The following is a 16,957-nucleotide window of genomic DNA, read 5'->3' as shown; positions in this document are numbered from 1 at the left end:
TGCCTCCAGCTGTTGGTGACTGACCCCCATCCCTCCCTGAAGATTATGTGAAAGAGTTAAGGAGTAAGTTAAATTCCCTCTATGGCTGGGTTTCTTTTTCTTTTCTTTCTTTTTTTTTTAGGTATATAAACTATTTATTAACAGACAAGGCCTACAGACTTATTTCTTCTTGGACACACCCACGGTGCGGCCACAGCGGCCAGTAGTCTTGGTGTGCTAGCCTTGGACACAAAGGCCCCAGAAGTGGCGCAGCCCTCTATGGGTCCGAATCTTCTTCAGTGGCTCTAGGTCTTCATGGAGCTTGTTGTCCAGACCATTGGCTAGGACCTGGCTATATTTTCCATCCTTTACATCCTTCTGTCTGTTCAAGAACCAGTCTGGGATCTTGTACTGGCATGGATTCTGCATAATGGTGATCACACGTTCCACCTCATCCTCAGTGAGTTCTCCCGCCCTCTTGGTGAGGTCAGTGTCTGCTTTCCTCAACACCACATGAGCATATCTTCGGCCCATACCCTTAATGGCAGTGATGGCAAAGGCTATTTTCTGCCACCCGTCGATGTTGGTGTTGAGTACTCGCAAAATATGCTGGAACTTTTCAGGGATCGCTAGAGACAAGGCGGCAGCACAAGCGGCGGCGTGTAGGCCTCCTGTGGAAGAGAGCGGCTGGGTTTCTTCAGATGCTAATTTGGGGCCGGGCGCCATGGCTCAAGCCTTGTATTAGGCGTTTTTCACACTGCTGATAATGACATACCCAAGACTGGGCAATTTATAAGAGAAAGAGATTTATTGGACTTACAGTTCCATATGGCTGGGGAGGCCTCACAATTATGGCTCAGAGTGAAAGGCAAGTCTCACATGGCGGCAGATAAGAGAAGAGAGCTTGTGGAGGGAAACTCCCCTTTTGAAAACTATCAGATCAGTGGGCGCAGTGGCTCATGCCTGTAATCCCAGCACTTTGGGAGGCCGAGGTGGGCAGATCACTTGAGGTCAGGAGTTCGAGACCAGCCTGGCCAACATGGTGAAACCCTGTCTCTACTAAGAATACAAAAATGAGCCAGGCGTGGTGGCAGGCAGGCTACTCGGTAGGCTGAGGCAGGAGATTCACTCCAGGAGGCAGAGGTTGCCATGAGCAGAGATCACACCACTGCACTCCAGCCTGGGAGACAAGAGTGAGACTCTGTCTCAAAAAAAAAAAAAAAGAACCATCAGATCTCATGACACTTATTCACTATCACTAGAACAGCCTGGGAAAGATCTGTCCTCATGATTCAGTTGCCTCCCATTGGGTCCCTCCCACAGCACATGGGAATTCAAGATGAAATTTGGGTAGGGACACAGCCAAACCATATCAGGCCTGTAATCCCAGCACTTTGAGAGGCCAGGGTGGAAGGATTACCTGACCCCAAGAGTTCAAGACCAGCCTGGGCAATATGATGAAACCCCATCTCTACAAAAATACAAAAATTATCCAGGCATGGTGGCACACACGTGTAGTCACAGCTACTCAGGGGTCTGAGGCCGGAGGACTGCTTGAACCCGGGAGGTGGAGATTGCAGTGAGCCGAGATCATGTTCATGGTACTGCACTCAAGCCTGGGTGACAGAGGGAAACCATGTCTCAAAAAGAATGAATACATAAATCTAATTTGCCATTCCAATATAAATGTAGCTGTTAAAAATTTGAGTAGTTTCTTCTTACAAACCCTGTGTGTGCTGGATTCTTCCTCTTGCTGTTACACAAGGGATGAAAGCAGCTATGGGTCTCTTCTTTCCCATTGAGAGCTCATCACTTTCTGGAATTGGTTTATTTAGGTCTCTCTGTTCCCTCAGCTCTGAAATTATTCTTTTTAAACTGTGATTTTGTGTTTGGGTTGTTAAGGTGAGAGGATCTTTTTCAGCTTTCTATGAACAAACTGGAAACAGAATTCCTAAAGTGTATCCTTTCGTGTTTGTTTTTCAGACTAATATATTTTGGTGGTTATGGGTGTAGGAGACACAGTGAACTCCAAGACTGTTTTGATGTTCATGATGCATCTTGGGTAAGATGGTAATCACTGTTTACATTTCCCTCCAATTCAGTATAGCCTCAACATCTTAGAAATAATGAGACTGGTCTTTCTCATTTTTGGAGCTACCAGACACTATGAAAAAATGTGTTTTCTCGCTTTAACATTTGTATCCATTTGGCGAGAGGTATCTCATCTAGTGGTGTTAGCCTTCATGGCTATTGGCAGAGTAATTTCTTTTCTTATATCATTAATCACAGATACCTGCTTCTGTTAGACAGGTAGTGACTTTAGTGCAACTTAGAAAAATTATGTTCATATTTAACCACAATAGCTCTTGTTGGCATACATCTCTTTTTAGATATGTCCACTAGAATTATTCATAGGTCAGACTGGCCTCTAGGTAAGAGTCCATGGGTAGTGATAATAATTTTTCTACTTATTCTTACTGATTAGACAGTAAATCATTATTAATGAAAGAAGTCATGAATTACAAAAATGAAATTTTTAAACAGATGATTTAAAAAACCATTGATCCTCTCACCAAGATACAGTCTTATTAGTTTTACCTTCTACTAGTGTGTATTATTCTATATTATTAATGTAAATAAATATATACATGTATATATGTGTGTGTATATATACACACACACACATATTTCGTGTATATTGCTTTGTATATGGGTATTTTTGAAAATTCCCCATGTTTCTATGTCGTTTTTGAGTTTTAAAAATGATATATCATTAAAGCTTTGCTACTTAAAGTATTGCTGAGAATTTTCGGGAATATAACTTCTATTTATATCTAGTTATTTTTATTCATCAGTGAAATAACTCAATTTTTTTCTCCTACAATACAGTTACTAAGCTAAATATCATGTCCTGAAGTTTCTGGAACACAAATGGGTTTTTTTCATTTAGACTCTAAATGAGCTGGGTGTGGTGGCACATTTCTATAATCCCACCTACTAGGGAGGCTGAGGCAGAAGGATCACTTGTACCAAGGAGTTTGAGACCAGCCTGGGTAACATGGTGAGACCGTTTCAATTTAAATAAAATTAAAAAATAGATTCTAAACTAAGTAAATTGTTTAGCTTATTTGTCTTGCTTGACAAAGCCTGACAAAAATAAATGATGTATTTCTGACACACAATATAAAACTGGCACAGAGATCATCTAGAGTAGTGATAGAGGATTTCAGCACCCTGGAAGATGCTAAATACAGTATAGCTGCTAAGTCTTTACCTTGCTGACAAAGAATTTTATATCTTAGGATATAAAGAAGAGACTTGTTGGCTAGGCGTGGTGGCTCACACCTGTAATCCCAGCACTTTGGGAGGCGGAGGTGGGCAGATTACGAGGTCATGAGATCGAGACCATCCTGACTAACACGGTGAAACCCGGTCTCTACTAAAAATACAAAAAAAAAAATTAGCTGTGTGTGGTGGCAGGCACCTGTAATCTCAGCTACTTGGGAAGTTGAGGCAGGAGAATCGCTTGAACCAGGAGACGGAGGTTGCAGTGAGCCGAGATCGCGCCACTGCACTTCAGCCTGGGCAACAGAGACTCTGTCTCAAAAAAAAAAAAAAAAAAGAAAGAAAGAAAGTAAGAAAGAAAGAAATCTTAAAAAAAAAAAGAAGAGAGTGGTCATAAGTTTAATCTATAAGAACCAGTTGCTTGATGAAGTAGAAGTGATTAGAAGTTTTTGGAAACAGGAACCATGCCCACCCTCTAAAGTTTATTATGGCAAAAATGAGTTCTGAGCATGTACTTTAGGAAAACAGATTTAAAAATGTAAACATTATTCCACCCTCTGCAATTTTAAAAATGATCATCCTTTGAGAAAATTGAAAGATTGTCAACAAGTAAAATTATGATTCACTGCAAACATTACTATGAGAAGAAAAGTTGCCAGGTGGTACTGCTACTGGTCTGGGGACCATGCTTTGGGAGGAACCCATGTATCCATTGGCTTTGTGACTATGGTAACACTTAACTCTATTTTTGTAAGGTGTCTATTATTTTACCAGTAAATATGTGATAAAACTGTAATAATAATGTAAAAATTATTAAAGCTTTTAGATATTTAAAAAATTTCTCTTTTAGGAAGAGCAGATATTCTGGGGATGGCATAATGATGTCCATATATTTGACACAAAGACACAGACTTGGTTTCAACCAGAAATTAAAGTAAGTGTTGTAAAAAGTCATCTTTATATATTTGTATCTAAAAATCAATTTTTTACTGTGGATTTTGGGGTTTTTTTGTTTGTTTGTTTTGTGTTTTTGAGACAGAGTCTTGCTTTGTCGCCCAGGCTGGAGTGCAGTGGCACAATCTCAGCTCACTGCAACCTCCGCCTCCCGGGTTCAAGTGGTTCTCCTGCCGCAGCCTCCTGAGTAGCTGGGACTACAGGCATGGGCCACCATGCCTGGCTAATTTTTTGTATTTTTAGTAAACACGGAGTTTCGCCTTGTTTTGGCCACAGTGGTCTCGAACTCCTGACCTCAAGCGATCTGCCCACCTCAGCCTTGCAAAGTGCTCGGATTACAGGCATTATAGGTCACCACACCCAACCTGTTATTTGAATTTTTGTAATTAGGTTTGTAATCACATACCAAGTAGTTCTCTAGAGTACTTTCATTAATAGCATTAAGAAAAATATCAGAGCCGTAGATGGCACCTGTAGTCCCAACTACTCAGGAGGCTGAGGCAGGAGGATCACTTCAGTCCAGGAGTTTGAGGCTGTAGTGTGCTACAATCACACCTGTGAATAGCTATTGCACTCCACTGCATTCTAGCCTGGGCAACATAGCGAAGCCCCATCTCTGAAAATAAATAAATAAAACAAAAAAAAATGTGTATTCTTCTCCATGTCAGCTAAGGTTTTCTAGAAAAAAATTTTTTAATGAGGTGCCGTCATCATTTTTTTTTTTTTTTTTTGAAACGGAGTCTCGCGCTCTGTCGCCCAGGCTGGAGTGCAGTGGCCGGATCTCAGTTCACTGCAAGCTCCGCCTCCCAGGTTTACGCCATTCTTCTGCCTCAGCCTCCGGAGTAGCTGGGACTACAGGCGCCTGCCACCTCCCCCGGCTAGTTTTTTGTATTTTTTAGTAGAGACGGGGTTTCACCGTGTTAGCCAGGATGGTCTCCATCTCCTGACCTCGTACCCGTCTTGGCCTCCCAAAGTGCTGGGATTACAGGCTTGAGCCACCACGCCCGGCCTGCCATCATCATTCTTTTCCACAGGTGTCATGCCCTGATTTAATAAAGGCCTATTTTTTAAAATCCTTTTATAACAAAGCCCATGTTTTATATACCCTTGAATTCAGAGGTAGATGCAATTATGGCATGACAAAAAGTACATTATCAGTATTCTTTCATTTGTTAGTGACCAAAAACAAATTCAAATTAGATTAAGCAATAATGAATTCTCACATAGCCGGAAAGCATATTGGAATGGCTCACAAAGTAGAAGGAAGAGCTGCAGGGACCACGGCCTCAGGAACCGGAGCAGGTTACTCAGCATCCTCACAATACATTCTGTCTTTCTGTCTGCTTTTCTCTGCTTCTCTTTGTGTGCTTGTTTCATTCCATCTATGGCAGACACATTGGCTTATTTAGGAGGGAATATGGTCCTGGTTACACACGCAGTTATTTGTATTGTACTCTCTCAACGTCTATATATTAGTCTTAGAAAAGGGCCGGGCTTGGTGGCTCATGCCTGTAATCCTAGCACTTTGGGAGGCAGAGGCAGGTGGATTGCCTGAGCTAAGAAGTTTGAGACCATCCTGGGCAACACCTTGAAACCCCGTCTCTACTAAAAATACAAAAGAAATTAGCCCGGCGTGGCAGCATGTGCCTGTAGTCCCAGCTACTCAGGAGGCTGCGGCAGGAGAATTACTTGAACCTGGGTGGCCGAGGTTGCAGTGAGACGAGATTGCACCACTGCACTCCAGCCTGGGCAAAAGAATGAGACTCCGTCTCTACAAAAAATGTGGCACATATACACCATGGAATACTATGCAGCCATAAAAAAGGATGAGTTTGCGTCCTTTGTAGGGACATGGATGCAGCTGGAAGCCATCATTCTTAGCAAACTATCACAAGAACAGAAAACCAAACACTGCATGTTCTCACTCATAGGTGGGAACTGAACAATGAGATCACTTGGACTCGGGAAGGGGAACATCACACACCGGGGCCTATCATGGGGAGCGGGGAGGGGAGAGGGATTGCATTGGGAGTTATACCTGATATAAATGATGAATTGATGGGTGCTGACGAGTTGATGGGTGCAGCACACCAACGTGGCACAAGTATACATATGTAACAAACCTGCACGTTACGCACATGTACCCTAGAACTTAAAGTATAAAAAAAAAAAGAAAAAAGAAAGAAAGAAAAGGACAAGAAAAGGACTCGGCCTCTACTTGGGCATGTTCCTACTCTTTACAGCAATTCCTGATGCCAAAGGGATGATTGGCCAGTCTTGAGTCACATGTTCATTGCTAGGGACAGCAGGGTATTGTGACTGATAAGCTTACCAGAATTGAACAGTGTGGAATGCTAAGCAGGTCGTATATGCGCAGTTACATGTGTGTCTACTAATACACATATATGACCAGAATTCCTTACAGTCCAGCTTCTGTTCATGGAAATGTTGGGAAGGTCTATGCAAAATACTAAGTGTTAGAGTTTGGCCATTCTCTGGATCCTCTTTTCCAGGCAGTAAATTTCAGATTTCCAGTGCTTCTCTGTTCTCTTCTATATAGTAGAAGAATTCTTCCAAAATTTCAGATCAAGCCTGGGGTAATAATAAAAATTTTGTTCTGCTGGAAGGGCTGGGAACCAACATTCTTAAATGGTTCTCATTTAAGTGTTATATAGGTAATATCTGAATTATGTCTTACCAGGTTGACCTCAGCACAGTTATTCAAATAAGCCTGAAAAGTTTAGGAAGTTTTGATATTGGATGCAGGGCTTTAATTTCCTATACCCACTTTGAGTAGCCAGTGAGCTGAAAATGTCAGGTTCTTTCAGAACTTGGAATTAAAATACATACATAAAGGCACTCACCATGAAAACATGGAAATTACGCAGAAGATTTTTCCCTTAAATCTTATTCATTCATCTACCCATGATACTTGCTTTTGTCACCAATTAAAAACCTCTCTAGGGTGGCATGGTGGCTCACACCTGTAATCCCAGCACTTTGGGAGGTCGAGGCAGGCAGATTACTTGAGGCCAGGAGTTTGAGACCAGCCTGGACAACAAAGCAAAACCCCATCTCTACTAAAAATACAAAAATTAGCCGGGACTGGTGTTACGCGCCTGTAATCCCAGCTACTCGGGAGGCTGAGGCAGGAGAATTGCATAAACCTGGGAGGTGGAGGTAGCAGTGAGCCAAGATCGCACCGTTGCACTCAAGCCTTGGTGACAGAGCAAAACTGCCTCAAAACAAAAAACAAAACTTCTCTAAAGAAAAGATCTGCTGTATTTATTCAAAATAAAGTGTAGAGAAGTATTACCAATGTTAAGAGTTTTAGTAAGAGAGAGAGCACTGTCTGGCTTAAGCCAAGAGTGAACTTCTTATTGTAAATTTGAGGCATCAAGAGTTTTGGAGCCATTTTTAATTTTACAGAGTTTCTGAGATAATTGCAATATGCACCGCTCACTTCTAATAGGAATTCTGTGTGTAACAGGGAGACAGAAGAGAGAGGGAGAGAGTCAAAATTTTAAAATTTGATTTAAAAATCTTTATACAGTATTTCAAACAAAAATTTACATGAAACCTTATTTTGCTAAATAGTGTCAGACATACAAGAAAAACATTTTCAAAAGTAAAGATCGGGGAGAATAAAATTTATTCTGGCAAATAGTATTTGTCTGCAATTAGTACTATTTAGAATAAACTTTTGCATTAGCATTTTTAATTGAATTACATAGGTAATGATAACTTAGTGATTAAGACTTTCTCATACTGAGCATAAGAATGTAACTTTATTACAGATATTTCAAGTCTTTGCAATCTGTTCTGATTTCTACTTGCAGGGTGGAGTTCCACCACAGCCACGAGCCGCGCATATGTGTGCAGTTCTTGGAAATAAGGGTTATATCTTTGGCGGACGTGTTTTGGTGAGTGTTTTTAATGGAAATGTGCAATGCTCCTTATAAAAATTTATCCTCTGATTTCGTGGAATAATTGAACATTCATGTAATCTAGAGATTAAAATGGCATTCAATACTAACTTTTATTTATCTTCTAATTCGTAAACAGACAATACATGAACAATCATAGATGATTATAAATCATATTTTAATGAGAATCTTTCAGTGCAGTATCAGAAAAAATTAGTTTCTTGTCATCTAAAGCCTGTGAATTTAAACCTATTTCTTCCTTTCCCCTTTGACACATTGATTTGGGAGCTCTGTGTCAGTCTTATTAATTATTGTTTTCCAATATTTAAACTTCTCATGTGAAGTAAAATAGAGATAGTCTATTTTTAATCTGAACTTACTTTAAAAGAAAAATTTTAGCTGATAAAAGATGTGAAATACTGACCAATGTAACACACTTTTCTTTTAGCAAACTAGGATGAATGATTTGCACTATCTAAACCTAGACAACTGGACTTGGTCTGGAAGGTAAGTTTGAAGTCTAAGTACATTTTAATCTATAGGCATGTGTGTGTGTCTGTATGTGTCCATAATCCAAATGTGAGTCTTTAAAACTGAACTGGCATTTTTTTCCTTCAGATTGTATGTTTAAGCAAGGACTATATAGATTTAAATAGAGTTTGTTCCTTAACCAAACAAGATAAAACATGAAAATACTAACAGTTGAAATTAGATTATATAAAAGTACTGGTTTTATACTAAGTATTTTTTGAGGATTGATCAGTAGAAGAAATGAAGAAGTGGTTGAATGGGGTCATCTCAGGTAAACAAGTAATGGAGTAAAGTCAGATTTTATTTGTAGCTCATAATATGTATTTAATAATAGAACAAATATATTTAGCTATCAACTTAGCAATTTATATAATGAGATGGAATCAGAGCTATATATTATTCCAAAGTATAAATACCATTAAATACCAGAAAATTTCAGAAGAAAATATAGCGTATTATCTTTAAAATCTTGGCATGGATGCACACCAACATGGCACAAGTATACATATGTAACAAACCTGCACGTTGTGTGCATGTACCCTAGAACTTAAAGTATAATAATAAAAAATAAATAGAAAAAAAATCCTAAAAAAAAATATTGGCATGGAGAAAGCTTTGTAAAGACATATCGTTTCATTTATGAACTCAAAATTCATAAATGAAAAGACTGATCGATAAGACCACTTAAAAATTAAATATTTCTCTATGGAAAAATGTGCCACAAAAAATTAAATGGCAAATTGTAAAACACAAACAAAAAAACTGGAAGCAATATTTGGAATTTTTTTTTTTTTTTTTTTTTTTTTTGAGATGGAGTCTCGCTCTGTCACCAGACTGGAGTGTAGTAGCGCCATCTCGGCTCACTGCAACCTCCGACTCCCTGGTTCAAGCTATTCTCCTGCCTCAGCCTCCCGAGTAGCTGGGTCTACAGGCATGCACTACTACGCCCAGCTACTTTTTGTATTTTTAGTAGAGACAGGGGTTCACCATGTTGGCCAGGATGGTCTCGATCTCTTGACCTTGTGATCTGCCCACCTCAGCCTCCCAAACTGCTGGGATTACAGGCATGAGCCACTGCACCTGGCTGATATCTGCAGTATTTTTAACAGAGAGATGTCAGGGCAAAGATCCACAAGAACTCAGTAAATCAATTAAAAAAAGACAATCTAATAGAAAAGTGGACAAAGAACATGCATGAACAACTCACAGAAGAAATAATAATAGGTAAAAATTATTTTAAAAAGGTGTTCAACCTAGGCCGGGTGTGGTGGCTCACACGTGTAATCCCAGCACGTTGGGAGGCCGAGGCGGGTGGATCACCTGAGGTCAGGAGTTTGAGAACAGCCTGGCCAACATGGTGAAACCCGGGCTCTACTAAAAATACGAGAAAAGTAAGGTATGGTGGCAGATGCCTGTAATCCCAGCCACTCGGGAGGCTGAGGCAGGAGAATCACTTGAACCCAGGAGGTGGAGGTTGCAGTGAGCCAAGATCGTGCCACTGCACTGCAGCCTGGCCAATAAGAGTGAGACTCTGTCTCAAAAAATAATAATAATAATAATAATAAAATGTGGCGGGTGCAGTGGTGCACACCTGTAATCCCAGTACTTTGGGAGGCCGAGACAGGTGGATCACCTGAAGTCAGGAGTTCTTGACCAGCCTGACTAACATGGTGAAACCCGGTTTCTACTAAATACAAAACAATTAGCCAGGTGTATTGGCGCATGCTTGTAAACTGAGCTACTCGGGAGGCTGAGACAGGAGAATTGCTTGTACCTGGGAGGCGGAGATTGCCGTGAGCTGAGATCACGCTATTGCACTCCAGCCTGGGAAACAAAAGTGAAACTCTGCCTCAAAAAAAAAAAGTTTCTTATAATCAACACAAACAGTAAAAATATTTCCATTTTGTAAAAACCAAATTATATCTTCCAAAAATGGCCTGTGTTATTCTGGAACATTCCAGACTGTGGAAGAATGGTATCTTCTCACCTAAATTAAATTATTTTGCTTCTAACTTACACTTTTTAATTTAATTTTATTATTATTATTATTATTTTTGGAGACGAAGTTTCGCTCTTGTTGCCCCGGCTGGAATACAATGGCGTGACCTCGGCTCACTGCAACCTCCACCTCCCAGGTTCAAGCGATTCTCCTGCCTCAGCCTCCTGAGTAGCTGGGATTACAGGCGCATGCCACTAGGCCCAGCTATAACTTATGCTTATGTTTTTATTTTTCATGCCCCATCTCTTTTAAATGTCCCTCTTATTATTATGATTATTCTTGTTGTCCTGTTTTCTTTTGTTTTAAGAGATAATGTCTCTATTTTGCTCAGGATGGTCTGTCCAGCTCCTGGACTCGAGCAATCCTCCTGCCTTGGCTTCCCAAAGTGCTGGGATTACAGAAGTGAGCCACTGTGCCTGGCCTTGTTTTTATTTTTATTTTTTTTAGAAATCCTTAGAGGTTTACCCTGGATCTGGAATGACTTTCATGCTTTTACTTTGAAGTTAGAATAGCTAGCATTTTTCAGAGGAGGATAATGTTTTGGGAAATTCTAGAAGTAGATCAAAGTAAAAACAACACTATAAAAACCCATAATATCCTTGGGGAAATCAGCTAAAAACACAAAATTAACCATGAAACAACAGTAAAAAGTTACAGACATGAAAAAAAAATTGTGTTGAAAAACTGAGGGAGCAGCTGATTAGCCAATAAGAATGATGCTGAGTATGCATTGTGAATTAACGGAGAATTGACGGTTGTTTTTTTTTTTTTTCTCGTAGAGAAGCAGTCTCACTCTGTCACCCAGGCTGGAGTGTAGTGGCGCAAACTTGGCTCACTGCAACCTCCACCTCCCGGGTTCAAGCAGTTCTCCTGCCTCAGCCTCCCGAGTAGCTGGGACTACAGGCGCATGCTGCCATGCCCGGCTAATTTTTTGTATTTTAGGAGAGACAGGGTTTCACCGTGCTGCCCGGTCTGGTCTCGAACTCCTGAGCTCAGGCAATCCACCCGCCTCGGCCTCCCAAAGTGTTGGGATTACAGGCATGAGCCACCATGTTGGGCTGAGAATTGACTTTTATTTTCACTCTGTAGCGAAGTGGAATGGTCATTAAATGGAAAGATTTTTAAAATTCATCTAAGAATTTAATAATGTTTTTCAAATATTCATGTAGGTGGGACTAGTAAAAGTATTTTGGAACAGTGAGGGCAGATTTTTTTTCAGGATCTAAGATGATTAAAAATCTTTTCTTTTGATTAACATAGTACCTAGACTTTTTTTCCCCCTTGCCACAGGATTACTATTAATGGAGAAAGCCCAAAACATCGGTCATGGCATACTTTAACACCTATAGCTGATGATAAACTTTTCCTATGTGGTGGACTAAGTGCAGATAATATCCCATTAAGTAAGTTGATTGAAGTTTTGCCTATAATTATTATCTCATTCTTTTTTCTTAATTGTATTTCATACTTACAGTGAAGTAAATCTTTCTTTTTTCCTGTTTTTCTGGTTTGCCTTTATCTTCAACTGTTTTCTTGCATGAATTGTGACCTCTTTGGTTTTGTACCCTTGGCTCTCCACATTCACCTGTTTTCTAGGGAAAGAGAAGAAGAAGGGTGATTGAAGCTAGATTAAATAAAGCCCCTTTCTACTACTATATTCTGTGATTCTGTGTCCACTGATTTTTGATCCAGATGCTTGTACTGTAGGGTAGGATGCTTGCACTGTTCGCTTGTGCTATACTCCAGGCTAGGGGGTTTTCTTAGAAGGCCCTGGAAAGACAAAGTGGGAAGCCGAGTTGCTTCTCTTTTTGTTCCAGAGCTGTAGAGGAAAGTGTTTAGCTAGGTTTTTTAAACTCCTATCATTGCTGGTCCCAGTGGCTATGGGTTTTGGAATGCAGTTTTTCTTTCAGCAGTAAAATAGCGGCATCAGGATAGACAGATGACCAAGAATATTGACTTCTTAATTTGGCATGTTAGATGTTTTGTGTTTTCTATTTTCTTTTCTTTTTTTTTCCTCTTTTTTTTTTGAGATGGAGTCTTGCTCTGTGGCCCAGGCTAGAGTGCAATGGCGCAATCTCGGCTCACTGCAACCACCACCTCCCAGGTTCAAGCGATTCTCGTTCCTCAGGCTCCTGAGTAGCTGGGATTACAGGTGCCCACCACCATGCCCAGCTAATTTTTGTATTTTTAGTAGAGGTGGGGTTTCGCCATGTTGGCCGGGCTGGTCTCGAATTCCTGACCTCGTGATCCACCCGCCTCAGCCTCCCAAAGTGTTGGGACTACAGGTGTCAGCCACCAAACCTGGCCGTTTTCTGTTTTCTTAACCCAGAAGTTTTCTATGGCTAGAGATGTTTTCATTAAGAAACATTATATACTATTAAAACACTTATATAATTATATATTAGGGTCTGGAAACAACTATTTTTCAACAAAAGTTTATTGAGCATCAGCTATGTGTCTGGCAGTCAGCTGGCCACCAAACAAATTCCAGAGGTTAGTTGGAGAAACAACAGTTCCTAGTAGGAGATGTTAGTTATTCTTGCATATTATTATACTTCTCCAATTTGTGAGATTTTTAATTAAAAGAGATTTGGAATCTAACAAAAAACTAACATCTGTACATTTCACTAGGGGCTGTTTAATATCATATCTTCATGATCTCTAGTGTTTTGAGGTCCTGTTTTCTGTTTTTGGTCATTGACCTATGGGAAATTAAATGTCCTAACTCATAAGCTAGTCTATTTCCTCCCTTAAATATTCCGTTTCGGTACAAGATTTGGTCATATGGATATTCGATGATCCCAAGCAATTTTTTTGTTTGGTTGACTGTCATAATGGCATTGTGGTTATGTAAAAAATGTCCTTTTATTTTCAGTAATGCATACTGAAGTATGTATGGGGAAAATGATAGGAAATCTAGGATTTCATTTAGAAAAATTAAGCAATGAGAATAACAAAAAGATAAGTGGAGCACATGTAGCAAAGTCTTGATAGTTGTTGAATCTGCAATATATGGAAGTTCATTGTCATGGTCACTCTACTTTTGTAAATGTTTGAAAATTTGTATGGTAAAATAGGCACACGCAGAAAAGATAGTCATTTAAATGTAGCATGATACATTTGGGGGAAAATTAAAATTGTATCTCAAAGACCTAATCTTAATTTCTGAACCGTCATGATATTGCAGGTGATGGTTGGATTCATAATGTCACAACAAATTGTTGGAAACAACTTACACATTTACCTAAAACAAGACCTAGGTAAGTCTAGAAATTCACAAATAGTAAAATAGTTAAGAATTTTTAAAGTATTAAAATATAGTACCAAATTTATAGTGTTTGCCATTGAAACCATAAGCCATTAAGAAGGATATCTTTCAAATGAGCTTGATGTTACCTAAATAATTTATTATTTTAATTATATCTGATTGTTAGAAATGATCTATCCAGTTTTCACCTATATTTGCATATTTGAAAATGTTATTATTTTAGGTAAATGCATAATCTTGCCTGATAACTGTGAAAACTAAGATAATTAAAAGCATCATATGAGATTAATGTTTTTAATGTTAATATTTTTAATAAGCAGGCAAAAATGGGGTTGGCTTTAATAGTAGTTATTTGTTTTGGAAGAGGTTTAAAGCAAATTAATCAGGAAATTTGCTTCCATGTTGATCCAGTGGATGGCAGGTTATTATTAATCTTTATTAGCTGCATGATGTATTCATTGATGGGAATTTTTTGAAAATGAAAATGTTATTTATGGTATATCATAGGATTAAAAATTTTAGAAGTTATATACTGTTATTAGACTAAAAAGAAAACTACATTTGTACTATAATTCTTATTTTTTTCTAATTTTATTGAATAGTATAATAATATCTTCATAGGAAATTCAGATTCAGCACATTATGATCATTATAATTGGTAATTCTTTTTTTTATGCTATGTATTTTAGAATTTTAAAAATACAGATTATTTATGCTAGTGTGAAATCAATTTAATGATATGTATTTTTGTTATTTAATAAATGACAGCTTACTTGAGAAAAATACCTGAAAATATTTATATGTGTCTATATTAATGTTCACAATATATTTAGAATTCATAATTGCATTTGTGATTCTTACGTTTTCATGTAAAAACATTCATTGGAATGTATTACTTTAACAATTCTGGCTTTTTTGAGATTTTTTTTTTTTTTTTTAATGTTAAGAGTTTTATGCCGGGCGCGGTGGCTCAAGCCTGTAATCCCAGCACTTTGGGAGGCCAAGACGGGCGGATCACGAGGTCAGGAGATCGAGACCATCCTGGCTAACACGGTGAAACCCCGTCTCTACGAAAAATACAAAAACTAGCCGGGCGAGGTGGCGGGCGCCTGTAGTCCCAGCTACTCCGGAGGCTGAGGCAGGAGAATGGCGTAAACCCGGGAGGCAGAGCTTGCAGTGAGCTGAGATCCGGCCACTGCACTCCAGTCCGGGCGACAGAGCGAGACTCCGCCTCAAAAAAAAAAAAAAAAAAAAAAGAGTTTTGTACTAAGACATGGGAGCCCAGAGTTCCAGTCCTTGCTCAGCTACTACCTACATTTTTGGCTTTGAAAAGTCACTTAAAGAAACTGAGCATTGGCCAGGTGTGGTGGCTCATGCCTATTAATCCCAGCACTTTGGGAGGCCAAGGCAGGAGGATCACTTGAGTCCAGGAGTTTGAGACCAGCCTGGGCAACATAGTGAGACCCCATCTCTACAGTTTTGTTTTTTTTTAATGGCCGGGTGTGGTGGTGCACACCTGTAGTCCCAGCTACTCGGGAGGCTGAGGTGGGAGGATCACTTGATCCCAGGAGGTTGAGGTTGTAGTGAGCTGAGATGCGCCACTGCACTCTAGCCTGGGTAACACAGACCCTGTCTCAAAAAAAGAAAGAAAGAAAAAGAAACTGAGCATCGATTTCTTCATCTCTGAAATAAGAGAGTTGGACTAGATAATCTCTTAGTTTATTCCAGTTGTTTGATTGTATGAATGCATTAATTATAGACCAAAGTATTACTAAAAATGTTTAATTTTAAAGTTGCTCCTATTTTATATTTCAACCCTTAATGAGTAATTAGAGCAACACAACTATTATCTATAATATACTATTAGTTAGAACTAGAGCTATGTAAAGAGATTTCTTTTAATTCAGCTGATGTGTCATGTAAATAATATGCTTTATTAGAATGTTTAGGTAATAAGTTTAGAGCAGCTGTGAAAGGACATAAACTATCAGTCTGTAGAAAAAACATCAGGTTGCAAGCTAGATGTCACCAAAATCAAGGCAGGAAAGGCTTTCCAGTGTTCTTCGATGATGAAATCCAGGCCAGAGTTTCCCTAAGGCAGATAAGACAGAGGCAGATCTACAGGTATGAGGTGAGGAGGAGAACAGGTGGGATACAGTTGAGTGTAAGGAGAACATATATATGTGTGTGTATATATATATATACTAATTTTTATAAAAGTGACAATTTAGCTAAGATCTTTAAGCATTTTGTGCAAACTTTTCAAGTTATAATTTGAAATGTAAGCTGCCCAATTCTCCTCTTAGAACTCTACAGCAAGGTTTCTCAACCTTGGCATTGCTGATATTTTAGACCACATAATTCTTTGTCATGAGGGTGTCCTGTGCGTTGTAGTATGTTTAGCAGTATCCCTGTCCTTTACCCAGTAGATGCCAGTTGTACTATCTTTTCTCTCCCAAGTTGTGACGACTAAAAATATCTCCATATACTGTGAAATGCCTCTTTAGGGGACAAATTGCCCCTGGTTGAGAACAACTGTTCTACAGTGTAGCACTCCTGTTCTCTGGGTCTCACCTTCAATAAACCTATGGCTGAAAAGCCATATATGTAGCCAGACCTGATAGCCTGTAGAGTTGGCTATCAGCAAGGACCCTGTTTTATGTGTCTGAAAAAGATGTTGGAGAAAATGTTAGTATATAGAGCTCCAAGTACTGTTGGATCTGGTGAGTGTTGCCAAGGTTACACATAGCCTTCTCTCCAGGAAATTATTCTGTTCCTTCCCATGTATGAGGGCATTTTTTGTATTCTCTCTCCTTTACCTAACCCTCTTCCAGTCCCCATCCTCAACCCCACCACATAGTCTGGGTTCTTGTTGAAGATTTATATCAATGTATCATCTAAGATAAAAGTTGGAGAATTGGGCCGGGCGCGGTGGCTCAAGCCTGTAATCCCAGCACTTTGGGAGGCCGAGACGGGCGGATCACGAGGTCAGGAGATCAAGACCATCCTGGCTAA

At 39.4% G+C, this 16,957-nt stretch overlaps 1 protein-coding gene and 1 pseudogene across 2 annotated transcripts in view; one reads left to right on the top strand and one right to left on the bottom strand.

The window, feature by feature from the left end:
• KLHDC1 (kelch domain containing 1) overlaps positions 1-16,957 on the top strand; it is a 58,738-nt gene that overhangs the window by 28,594 nt on the left and 13,187 nt on the right. The window contains exons 5-10 of the mRNA XM_023222661.3: positions 1,963-2,041; positions 4,115-4,198; positions 8,058-8,141; positions 8,593-8,651; positions 11,965-12,077; positions 13,862-13,934. Of these exons, the coding sequence (XP_023078429.2) occupies positions 1,963-2,041; positions 4,115-4,198; positions 8,058-8,141; positions 8,593-8,651; positions 11,965-12,077; positions 13,862-13,934 (492 nt within the window). The remainder of the gene's footprint in view (positions 1-1,962; positions 2,042-4,114; positions 4,199-8,057; positions 8,142-8,592; positions 8,652-11,964; positions 12,078-13,861; positions 13,935-16,957) is intronic.
• LOC111549505 lies at positions 160-705 on the bottom strand (annotated as a pseudogene). Its single transcript, XR_003309651.1, has one exon. The product of XR_003309651.1 is annotated as a 40S ribosomal protein S18 pseudogene (transcript).

Source organism: Piliocolobus tephrosceles, chromosome 6 (assembly GCF_002776525.5).
Source record: "Piliocolobus tephrosceles isolate RC106 chromosome 6, ASM277652v3, whole genome shotgun sequence".
Taxonomy (NCBI): domain Eukaryota; kingdom Metazoa; phylum Chordata; class Mammalia; order Primates; family Cercopithecidae; genus Piliocolobus; species Piliocolobus tephrosceles.
The sequence above is the reverse complement of the archived record's forward strand: the minus strand, read 5'-3'. Positions and strand labels throughout refer to the sequence as shown.